Raw genomic sequence first — 12,757 nt, forward strand, 5'->3', positions numbered from 1 at the left:
GTTTTTGATGCATTTTTTGATGCAGTCCAGTGTATTTTTTCCTTAACCCTAAGGGTCCATTCACACTAGCGCGACTTGGTCGCCTGACAAGTCGCAGTCGGTCACTCGCCATTGAATAGTACAGGACCCGTTCTAATAGGAGCGACACAAGTCGCTCCAACTTAGAAAAAGGGTCCTGTACTACTTTGGGGCGACCTGGAGGCGACTTGCATTGACTTCAATTATATGAAGTCTGTGCAAGTCGCGCCGAAGTCTGTGCAAGGTGCACCGCGACTTCACAGGTTGCCCCACAAAATCCTGTCGCGCCAGTCTGAATGGGCTGTAAATAAGAACATGCGTGTTCCATTGCCTTTTTGGTACAATCCGATGTGCTCCAGTGAGTTTTTGATGCGTTTTACAGAGCTCCAGTACAGTCCAGTGCAGGAAAAATGCAGCACGTTCTAGTTTATTCTAGAACTGGACCTGCAAGCTCTGGTGTGAACTATGCCATTCGAAGCCATATAACCTACTTTCCATGCGTTTTTGATGCAGAAAAAAAAAAAAAAAAACGGACTGGACGTGGTGTGAACTGGCCCTAAAAAAGAAAAACGAATGCAGCCACCACAGCTCATGATTGGTAAGCTACAATATATTACATTGTTGGTTTTGGGGGGGGGGGTTAAGCCCCCGTTTACACTGAATCCGACATTGCAATTGTGCAACTTCACTTAAAATCGCACTATTTCAAAGCCGTGGGTCAGTGCGATTTGGCTTGCATCTGGGTGACTTCATGCACAGACGCCTATGCAAGTTTCACCTGGAAAAAAAAAAAAAATATATATATATATTTTTTTTTTTTTTTTTTTTGCGATTACTTATATTATACACATATTGGCCTAAAATGATGAAAAAAAATTTGATTTTTACATTTTTTTTTATTGGGACTGTTTTATAGCAGAAAGTAAAAAAAAAAAAAAAAAAAAAAAAAAAAAAAAAAAAATGTACTTTCTGCTATAAGACATTCCCAATTAAAAAAATTTAAAAATCAAATTTTTTCATCATTTTAGGCCAATATGTGCCAATATGTGTATAATATAAGTTATCAAAAAAAAAAAAAAAATAGCGCAAGAACTATATTTTCAAACGGCAACGTTGGTGTCGCACCGTTATGAACAGTTCCATTGCTGACAATAGGGTGCGATTTGCACCTGACAAGCAGCACCAGTGTGTTGAGTTCAGCTTTAGGACTGTATCTTCCAACTATTGATTGAAATGTACTTCCCTGTGTGTTATTGATCCATCTGGTTGTTGGCTATAGGCTGGTGATTCCCATTAGGAGAGATTGGGGAGTATTTAATGAAGGAGTAGGAGTGACATAAGAGCAGCGATCACCTCCTCGAAGTGTTGAGGCTGGGTGACATTTGTGACAGGAGAGTCACTATGGATAATAGTAACCCGATCCTGCCTGACTGCATTCTCCTTTAGATGACAAGATGCTGAATGCTGCCTGGCGATCAGGTGACATCATCCTCTACTACCTGTTCACACAGGGCTGGCCTCTCCACAACCACCTGTTATCACCTCCGTTCCTCAGTCACAGGACAGCACTTTGTTGTGTGTGTGGGAGGGAGAGAGAGAGAGAGAGAGAGAGAGAGAGAGAGAGAGAGAGAGAGAGAGAGAGAGAGAGAGAGAGAGGGGGAGGAAGTGTGTTTTATTAATAGGAGTACTACTAACCCTTACAATGCCGTCTCCTTCACCATATAGCCCTCTCGTTCATACCCCATTACCCCATTGTGAGCCCCGAGCTCTCCTCATACCTCGTCATTCTCCGTGCCATTGCTGACATGCGCCATGTTTCCGCCTGTGTTCCCCGGGTGTAGAATGTCACTTCCCCGTTATGTCCGCTCTCCTCGTAGCCCGGTACACTCCTGGAGCGTTCAGTGAAAGCACTCCGGCTCCTGTTTCCTCAGTCTCCTCCTTTCTTGTGTGGAGTGTGGACCCAATGTCAGCATGTACCTCCTCCAGACACACCTTCCCCTATAACACACACTTCCATGGCAGGCTGCCCGCCTTCCTCCTCACACACACGGCTGCTTATAATGATAAAGTAGAGCTGTGAGGGGGAACCTCATACTTCTATGGACTCCTCCCTAAGGGGCCTCATAAGCCTCTATACTTTCTACAACAGGAAACCTCACCCCATCACTGACTGATCCTTCTATTTCGGGGGGGGGGGGGATTTATCTAAAAAAAAAATGTGCTTTTTGTAAAATGTCGTTTTCTACATGTTTCCTTTCACAGAGGGGCCCTATGTTCCCACCTATGCATTTTTTTTTTGTGCGTTTTGCAGTTTGCAGAAACACACTACAGTCCATTCAACATGGTTTCCTATAGTACAGATTCACATCTATGAGTTTTGCAGCCGATGCGTTTTTGGAAAGGGTCTGGGATTTTTTTAACCGCATGGCATGTAATAGACTTCAATGGAGTCGCACCAGAAATGCAAATGTTGAATTTTGTGGGTTTTTTTTCCCTTTATAAACACTGTATATAGCCGGTTGTTAAAGAGGAGTTCCACCCCGGGAAAGTTTTTTGTAATAAAATTACCCCCAGGACAGTCAGGGCTAGTGCATTCCACAATGGATAGCCTCTGATCTGTCCCGGGTTGCACTTACCTTTTAGAAGAAATACCTTGAAAATGTCGTGTCCAGCGCTGCCATCTCAGGTGTGGGCAGCTTGAAGCCAGCGCGAACCTCTTCTGTGTCCTCTTCCGTCTTCTTCGATCCCACGATGCACTGCGCCGGCCCCGCCGTCACTTCCGGTGCCGCAGCGTCATCCCTGCACAGCTTCTGGGTATGCCCAGAAGCTGTTTATCAAGGTATGACGGCGCCTGCACCGGAACTGACGTCGGGGGCTGGTGCAGGCGCATTGATTCCTGGGAGCGATGACGTTCAGCTCCCAGGAATCATTGCAAGCCAGGAAGTGACGAATCGCAGTGGCCGCTGAAGGGAGGAAGAGGAAGTAAGGTAAGTATATTTTCTTCTAAACAAGGTAAGTAAAAAAAAAAAAATTGCGATTATCCATTTGTTTTTCAGATGACCCGTGAGCAAGAAGATGGAGGTAAGTATAATTTTAGGGTGGAACTCCGCTTTAAGGAGCCGGCCAGGAAGTCAGCAGCTATGACCTTATCAACCAAACCCCCCGCTGACAGCTGAATGTAAAAAAAAAAATAGAAAGAAAAAGGGGGCTGCATTAGCCCCCATTTTCTATATGGTATAGTAGCAGGGGCAGTCAGACATAGTTTTGACCCTTAGTGAACTGCAGTTAAGAATATAGCATTCTTTGAAGCTGGGGACAGTGACCTTTTGACTTTTGGATCATTATAGCTCTGCTTTGCGCCCAAATTCATGCGGTATCTGGGCAGTTTTTGAAACAGCTGTAGTCTTCCCGTCCGATTTAACCTGTTACTGGGGAGATTTGCGTGTGGACCCCCGCTTCCCGCTCAAATCTCCTGCCTTTAGGTGCCTAGCCAGTCCCAACCAGTTCCCTGTTGGGCTATTTAAGAGCGACATCGGGGGCTCCAAATCATCCAGTGGCGGCTGGTGCTCAAAAATTTGGGGGGGGGGGCGCAAACAGAAAAATTTAATAGGCATTGCTTTGCGGGAAAAAACGCTGTAAAAAATGTAGTGACTTTGAGGTCGCAAAAGTGTGAAAGGGGCCTTCAGTAATTAAAGTATAGTGTGCCTCCTTTCAATGCAGAGAGACCAGCCTGCCCCTTTCAATGCACAGTGACCAGCGTGCCCCCTTTCAATGCACAGTGACCAGCGTGCCCCCTTTCAATGCACAGTGATCAGCGTGCCCCCTTTCAATGCACAGTGACCAGCATGCCCCCTTTCAATGCACAGTGATCAGCGTGCCCCCTTTCAATGCACAGTGACCAGCGTGCCCCCTTTCAATGCACAGTGACCAGCGTGCCCCCTTTCAATGCACAGTGACCAGCGTGACCCCTTTCAATGCACAGTGACCAGCATGACCCCTTTCAATGCATAGTGACCAGCGTGCCCCCTTCAAAACACTGACCAGCGTGCCCCCTTCAATGCAGAGACTACTAGCATACATGCCCCCTTTAATGCAGAGACCAGCATACATGCCCCCTTCAATGCATTGACCAGCATACATGCCCCCTTCAATGTAGTGACCAGCGTACATGCCCCCTTCAATGTAGTGATCAGCATACATGCCCCCTTCAATGTAGTGACCAGAGTACATGCCCCCTTCAATGTAGTGACCAGAGTACATGCCCCCTTCAATTTAGTGACCAGCATACATGCCCCCTTTAATGTAGTGACCAGCATACATATCCCCTTCAATGTAGTGACCAGCGTACATGCCCCTTTCAATGTAGTGACCAGCATACATGCCCCCTTCAATGTAGTGACCAGCGTACATGCCCCCTTCAATGCAGTGACCAGTGTACATGCCCCCTTCAATGTAGTGACCAGCATACATGCCCCCTTCAATGCAGTGACCAGCGTACATGCCCCCTTCAATGTAGCGACCAGCGTACATGCCCCCTTCAATGTAGTGACCAGCATACATGCCCCCTTCAATGTAGTGACCAGCATACATGCCCCCTTCAATGTAGTGACCAGCGTACATGCCCCCTTCAATGTAGTGACCAGCGTACATGCCCCCTTCAATGTAGTGACCAGCGTACATGCCCCCTTCAATGTAGTGACCAGCATACATCCCCCCTTCAATGTAGTGACCAGCATACATGCCCCCTTCAATGCAGAGACCAGCGTGCATGCCCCCTTCAATCCAGTGCACTTACCTGAATCATCAGCGGCGGCGCGGCTTCTCCTCAGTCCCCCGGCGCGTCTCCTCGGGTCCTCCCGCTCCCGTCTCCTCCTCTGCCAATGGCATGGGGTTTGCCTTGCGGCCAATCAGGAATCAGGTATTAGACCCACTCCCTGATTGGCCCGAAGGAGGAGGATTTTCATTCGCTGTTGTCACACAATGGGTGGAGTCGGAGCGCACTGCTCTGCGCCCCGGGTCTACCCTTTGCATCGCCCTATTAGAGCCTCTGGCTCTAATCAGGTGATGAAAAAAAAGCCCCATTGAACTCCATGCGTCCAGGTGTCTTCTCCCTCCATTGCAGAGTCACTAAAACGTGCCTTAAAAACTCATCAAGCACAGCCCACATAGATGTGAACCTAGACTAAATGTAACATTCATTAAAGTTCAGTTGTAAGGGAAAATAGCCTGATGGCCCATACCCACGATCAGAAAATCGTACGAAAAATACAGCTTTCGAAGCGATCGTACCATAATCTGATCATTAATACACAGCTGATTACAACAGTTCACGTGAAATTATCCGATGGGACTAACACAAGCATTTTCTCATATGATTTTTGTTTAATCAGGACAGTTGTCGTTCAAAAATACAATGTGAATACACTACAATACATAACATAATTTCTGAATTTTTATTCTGTTGTACGAAAAATTTCCTAGCTTTAGTAAATTCTTCATTTTCGATATAAGACTAGCATGCAAAAAAACACCATTTATACCAAATAATCATTTGTCTGATAATCTCATTGTGTGTACTAGGCATGAATCACTTCAATAAAGAGCATTTCCCCCTGTTGCTGCCCAGGCCAATTTTCAGCTTTCTACACTGTAGCACTTTGAATGACAATTGCCTGGTCATGCCACACTGTACCCATATGTAATTTTTATCATTTTTTGAGACAGATAGAGCTTTCTTTTGGTGGTATTTAATCACAAATTGGTTTTTTTTTTTTTTTGCTAAATAAATGAAAAAATACATTTTAAATAGGCTGCACTGATGAAGTTGCATTGATTGGTACTAATATGCTGCACTGATGAAGTTGCACTGATGTGCACTAATAGGCTGCACTGATGAGGTTGCTTTGATGGGTACTAATAGGCTGCACTGATGAGGTTGCTTTGATGGGTACTAATAGGCTGCACTGATGAGGTTGCATGGATGGGTACTAATAGGCTGCACTGATGAGGCTGCATCGATGGATAATGATAAAGTAGAGCTGTGAGGGGGAACCTCATACTTCTATGGACTCCTCCCTAAGGGGCCTCATAAGCCTCTATACTTTCTAGAACAGGAAACCTCACCCCATCACTGACTGACCCTTCAATTTTCGGGTCCTCTGGTACATGTTCTCTGTGACCCAGGAAGGACGGCATGTGGCGGCCAAGATAGCGGCGGACCACCGCTCCTCGGGCGCCACACTAACTTCGGGGACTGTCTCTCCCAAAGGACCGCCACATCTCCAGGTACAGGGGCACAGCCCTGACCCCTTCTTACCATATACATCCGCATCACCCCACTCCTCCGACTCCGGTAACCAGGATGGGGACTGATATTGGAAGGCTCACATTAGTGCCCTGTCGACTAAGGCTGAGATTATCCACTTGATTACCACTACAGTGGAACACTCAGTTACACAAGCTTTAGAGGGGTTGCGGGCTGACACAGAGGCCTTGGGGCATGGAGTGGATTCCTTAGAGACTGGCCAAGATGATTTATTACACACTTTATCTGCAGTGAAGGAGACTTACATGAGGCATGATACGATTCTGAACTCTTTAATGGATCAACTGGATGATTATGAGAACAGGGACAGGAGACAGAACATTTGCATCAGGGGTCTCCCTGACACTGCCTCATCTACTCCCCGGTTGCCTGTCCAAATGTTCTCCCAATGGTTCCATAGTGTGTCTCCGATATCTAGGGCTAGAGGGGTCTCTATTGCTATACATAGATTTTGTCCATTTGTATCGACTGCCTCCTTGATGTACCCGGAGGGAAGATTCATATTCCTTAAGGGCTCCATCCATGGTCAGGTGTACACACTGGCTAACCTGTGCTGGAACGGCCTCTTTCCTCTCCTCCACTCTGCGAAAGCTGGCTGCTTTTTGGGAGGTATGGTCTTGCTTGGGGGGGGGGGGGGGGGACTTCAATGTTGTCTTGGACCCGGAATTGCACTCCTCCTCTGGTAACTCCCCCCTCTCCTTTAGGGCTCAGAAGCATCTTAAGAAATTGCTCAGGGAACTGCATTTGGTTGACTGTTGGAGGGTTTCTAACCCAGGGGTTAAGGATTATAGCTACTACTCCAGAATTCATGGTATGTACTCCAGACTGGATCTGCTCCTGGTCGGCCAGTTTCACCTGGACTCTGTTGACTCTACTGTTTTTGGCTCGATCAACCTCTCTGATCACTCCCCAGTCTCCCTCACTATCACGCCTCGGGGTGCTCACCGCTCCACCCGGACGTGGCGACTTAATGAAAACCTCCTGGATGACCCATCCATATCAGAGACGGTCACGGAGGTGGTAGGCTCTTATTTTGAGCTTAACTCATCGTCAGAAGTAGTGCCATCCGCGCAATGGGAGGGCCACAAGGCTGTGATCAGGGGAGTCTTGATCTTCCAGGGTGCCAGGGTGAAACGGCAGCAGCAACAGGAGATATCTGATCTATTAGTGTGGATCCACGCATTGGAGCTGAAACATAAACGAGTCTTGGCCCCAGCGGACGCATTGGAGCTCCACTCTCTCAGAGAGACCCTGACTCAATGTCTGGAACATAGAGCCCAGGACAAACTGCACTTCTGGGCCCACCACTTCTATGAACACGGTAATAAGTGTGGCAGGCTACTGGCCCGCATGTTGAAGAAACGCGCGGAGGCCCGACATGTCCATGCCCTGGTAACCCTAAGTGGGTGGGTGGTTAGTTCACCTCAGATTGCAAAAGAGTTTCAATCTCTTTATGAGTCCCTTTATCATCTTCCTAGCGCGGGGGGGGGGGGGGGTGGACAGGATAAAATCTTATGTCCTGGGCTCCGGTCTGTCTCGGCTCCCTGCGGAGGTCCTTGTGGACCTGGAGGCGCAAATCACTGAGGAGGAGGTGGGCAGAGTGGTTGCCGCCCTTCCCCCGGGCAAAAGCCCAGGCCCAGACGGGTTCACAAACCTTTATTATAAAACTCTGTTCCCCGTTCTTGGTGCCCAGCTATGTGCGTATCTAAACGTGATCTCTTTGGATGCTCCATTGCCCCTGGAGGTCCTACTGGCTCACATTGCAGTGCTGCCCAACGCGGGCAAGGACCCTCTATATTTACGCTAATTATAGGCCCATATCCCTCCTCAACACTGATACTAAAATTATGGCTAAGGTTCTGGCACTCCGCCTTCAGGACCACGTGGTTGCCCTGATCCCTCCTGACAAGGCTGGCTTCGTGCCCAACAGGGAGGCCTGCGACAACACCATCCGTGCTCTACACATCCTGCTTTGGGCCCAGCATGGTCCGGATAGGTCCTCGAGCATGGTCTTGTCGTTAAACGCTCAAAAGGCCTTCAACAGTGTCGATTGGACGTATCTGTCGGAGGTCCTTCGTGCTCTGGGACTTGGAGCGAGGATGCTGGGATGGATTCTGGCACTGTACAGTGGACCAGGAGCCAGGGTCAGGGTGAACGGCTTGCTCTTAGATGCCTTCCGTATTTTCAATGGCACGAGACAGGGGTGTCCTCTATCCCTTCTGCTCTTCGCCCTGGCCTTGGAAACATTTTTACGAATGGTGCGCTACTGTCAGGTAAACAGTTTGGCTAATCAGCGAACTCGCGCATTGGCGCGAATACGCATGCGCGGCCAACTCCGGGCAAGATCAGCTAAGAACGTGCGTGCGCCAATTCGCACACACGCACGCAGGACGTGACGGCGCTCGGCGCCAAGCGGCCTATTTAAACCCAGCAGTGACAGGTACTGGTTGCTGGATGATCTTCAGCTCCCTGTGTCCCTTGAGCCTTGTTTGCCTTTACCTTGGATTTCCTGTTGCCGACCCGGATTGCTTGACCATCGTCTCTTCTTGATACCTCTGGCTTTTGACCCTTTGGCTTGTCCCTGGACTTTCCCTGTTTTCTCCAGTGTCTGACCCGGCTTGGCTATTTGACTCCGCTTCCCGTGTTCCTGCAGCACACCTGCCTGGCTTATCAAGTCTTCCAGATCCACCCTGGACCTACCATCCATTGGCCTCAGCCACCATCTGGCCATCCAAGCCGGCAACCCGTGCTACTTCGGGCACAGCACTCCCTGTCTCACCTCCAGGGGTGTTCTGCACCTAGCCGCAAGGGGAGCCCTCTCTACACCCCGGCTTCGGATCAGGTACGTGACAGCTACGTGCTGGACATTGCGGGGATCACAGTGGGGTCAGTGGAGCAAAGGCTCTCAGCCTACGCTGATGACCTACTGTTTTATGTTGGCCAACCCCGGATCTCTCTCCCAATACTAGTGCGCGAGTTGCGCACTTTTGGAGATCTTTCAAATTTTAAAATCAACTATGACAAATCCGAATTACTCCCTCTTCCCATCCCCTCGGACATGGCGGAGTCCCTGCGACACTCTTTTGGCTTTAAATGGAGAGATGTTTCCCTCCCCTATTTTGGTGTTCACATTTCCCCAGACTTGAAGGCACTCTAGGACAGGAATTATGGGGCTCTGATGGATCGCATCACTGCGGATCTAGAATCTTGGGCGCCGTACCCCTTGACCTGGTTCGGCCGTGTTAATGTCCTCAAGATGAATATTTTACCCAGACTTATATACCTCCTCAACACGGTCCCCATACAGTTGCCCCAACTGTTCTTTAAGCGACTACGCCGATCCTTCCTGAAGTTTGTCTGGCATAGCAAGCACCCACGACTGGCCCATATGGTACTTAGGCGACTAAAGAAAGAAGGGGGGGTGGGACTGCCTGATGTCTCCCTGTACAACAAAGCTATGGCCCTGGTCGGCATGTTGAATTGGGCTAATGATGCTGCCACCAAACCCTGGGTTCCCCTGGAGAAAACCACGGCAGGTAGGAACTTGGCGGGCACGTCATGGGTCCAAGAGAGCAGCAGGGGTCTCTCAGAGTGGACCCCTCCTCTGACTAGAGCTACCTTGGGATAGACTCAACGTGGGGGGGTGATTTATCCTCCGAGGTTTCCCCCCTAGCTCCCTTGGGTGGGTTTCTTTGGTTTCAACCTGGCAAGGACTCTCGATTTTTTCAGACTTGGGGGGACGACGGGAAGACGTTTTGTGGCAAATTTGCACCATCGGGACAGCTACTATCACTGACTGTATTACGAGCTAGATGTGGTGATTTTCCTATGCCTGCTTGGCATCACAGAAAGCTGACAGACCTTCTGGCCAAACTCTCTAACCCCCCCTGCCCGATAGATCAACTTTATCCTCTGGAGAAGTGGTTCACCCAACCCCCGGAATCCCGATATCTACTTTCTCATATGTACAAAATTGGTGTCGCGTACGGTCCCTTACTATGTTAGGGATTGGGAGAGAGAGTTGGTAATGGAATTTACACCCCAACAGCTAACCAAAATAATGCATCTGGCCCACATTTTTTCCATTAGTACTAGAATGCAAGAATCCTCTTACAAGTTCCTCTCCCGATGGTATAGGACTCCTTCGAGGCTGAGGCAGATGTTTCCTTCTGCAGATCCTCGATGCTGAAGGGGCTGCGGACATGAGGGCACGTTCCTCCATATTTGGTGGGACTGTCCAATCCTTAAGCCCTTTTGGGATGTGGTGCACCTCTGGATTCAAAAGTTAGCTATCACCCCTCCTGACCGCACCCTGCTCCAATACCTCTTTCATGAAACCCACTCTGCAATTATGCGATACAAGCGTAGCATCATCCCATTTTTGCTGAACGCTGCCAAGTGCCTGATTCCAAGGCATTGGAAGCAGACCACTTGTCCCACCCTGGCTGAATGGAAACGGGAGGTGAATTTGGTTATGGAAGCAGAAAGGAGGGCACTGTCCCTGCGGGGGATGCAGTCTCGTTTCATGGACACTTGGACCGGGTGGATGTTCTATTCAAATGAGATTCCTACTGATTAGGGTACGTGGGAAAGGTTTGGGGATATGTCTGGCAATATTCCGGACCCTGTGACTCCTCCTTGGTGCGTTGCTTCCTCCATAACCGCGTTTCCTCCAGGTTGATCTTTCTCCTAACATTTCTTTATCTGTTTCTATCTTTTGGTGGCCCTTTAGGGGGCCCCGTTTCTAATTTTTTTTTCCTTTCCTTTATGTCTCTGTTCCATTTCTACTGCTTTCTTACCTTTTTATATGGAAATTGTGGCAACTACGCATGTTGATTCCTGCTGCTTGTTTGCCGATTGTCCCGGATTAGCTGGGCCACCTTGGGGGTCCCTCCCTGCGGACTGGATCCAGACGACAGGACAGATGTTGGATAATGTTCACCTCTGTTTGGCCGATAGGCACACTCTTCCTTATGATAAACCTGTCTACTGTGAAAGTGACTGTCAGTTATTATATGACATGCCACCATTGTTCTACGTTATGCTTGCTGTTTACATGTTGCACTGTTTCTCACTCTGTTTTTTTATTTTTTTAAAAATGTGAAAATAAAGATTATAAAAAGAAAAAAAAAATAGACTGCACCAATGAAGTTGCATTGATGGGTACTAATAGGCTGCATTGATAGGCACTAATAGTCTGCATTAACCACTTAAGCCCCGGAAGATTTTACCCCCTTCCTGACCAGGGGGTATTTTGCGATTCGGCACTGCCTGACTTTAACGGACAATCGCGCGGTCGTGCGATGCTGTACCTAAACGAATTTGACGTCCTTTTTTTCCCACAAATAGAGCTTTCTTTTGGTGGTATTTGATCACCTGTGCGATTTTTTGATAATGCGCTATAATAAAAAAAAGAGCGACAATTTTGCAAAAATAACAATATTTTTCACATTTTTTTATATGAAATTCCCCAAAAAAAATGTAAAAATCTAAATTTTTTTTAATTTTTGGCCTATTTGTTTTCTGCTACCTATGTTTGGTAAAAAAAAAATCACAATAAGCGTATTTTGATTGGTTTGCGCAAAAGTTATTGCGTTTACTAACTAAGGGAAAGATTTTTGTCATTTTTGTTGTTTTTTTTTTTAACGAGTAATGGCGGTGATCTGCAATTTTTTTTTGGGGGGACTACGACATTGCGGCTGACAGATCGGACCCTTGACTGACATTTTTAAAAACTTTTGGGGGTACCAGTGACATTACTACAGTAATCAGTGCTATACATATGCACTGTTACTGTAAAAATGACACTGGCAGGGAAGGGGTTAACTTTATTGGAGAAGGAGGGGTTAAGTGTGTCCCTAGGGGTGTGCTTCTAACTGTGCAGGGATGTGGCTGTGTGTGTAACAGCACAGATCAACAGTCCTACATAGCAGGACCGTTAGATCTGTGCTTTTACACAGGGAAGAATGACAGGCGGCTTTGTTTACATTAGCCGCCTGCATTTCTCCCTTCACAGCGGACGATCGCGAGTGACCGGCGGACATCGGGTCCGCTGGTCACACGCACGGAGGTGTCCGTGAACGAGCCAAGGCGGGTGCGCGCCTCTGGCGGCGCACGCTCGCTTGCTATTGGCTCCCAGGCTAGTGACGTACCGGTACGTCACTTTGCCTGGCCGGGGCTGACCGCCGCAGTATATGTACTTGCGGCGGTCAGCAACCGGTTAATGAGGTTGCATTGATGGGCACTCATAGGCTGCACTGAAGAAGTTGCATTGATGGGTACTAATAGGCGGCATTAGTAGTAGTAACAAACAGAACACAGGGGTCAGGAGTAAGTAATGCATAGAGAGCAGAACTCAGGAGTAAAAAACACAGAGTGCAGCGCTCTGTAGTAGTAACAAACAGAAAACAGGGG

General features: G+C 48.2%; 1 protein-coding gene across 1 annotated transcript in view; it reads right to left on the reverse strand.

Annotated features, from left to right (window-relative positions):
* TTC39B (tetratricopeptide repeat domain 39B) overlaps nt 1–1,973 on the reverse strand; it is a 251,040-nt gene extending 249,067 nt beyond the window's left edge. Inside the window, exon 1 of the mRNA XM_082269292.1 lies at nt 1,797–1,973. Within this exon, the coding sequence (XP_082125418.1) occupies nt 1,797–1,832 (36 nt within the window). The 5' untranslated portion in view covers nt 1,833–1,973. The remainder of the gene's footprint in view (nt 1–1,796) is intronic.
* Between the last annotated feature and the right edge of the window lie 10,784 nt (nt 1,974–12,757).

Source organism: Pelophylax lessonae (assembly GCF_965119305.1).
Source record: "Pelophylax lessonae genome assembly, chromosome: 1".
Taxonomy (NCBI): Eukaryota; Metazoa; Chordata; class Amphibia; order Anura; family Ranidae; genus Pelophylax; species Pelophylax lessonae.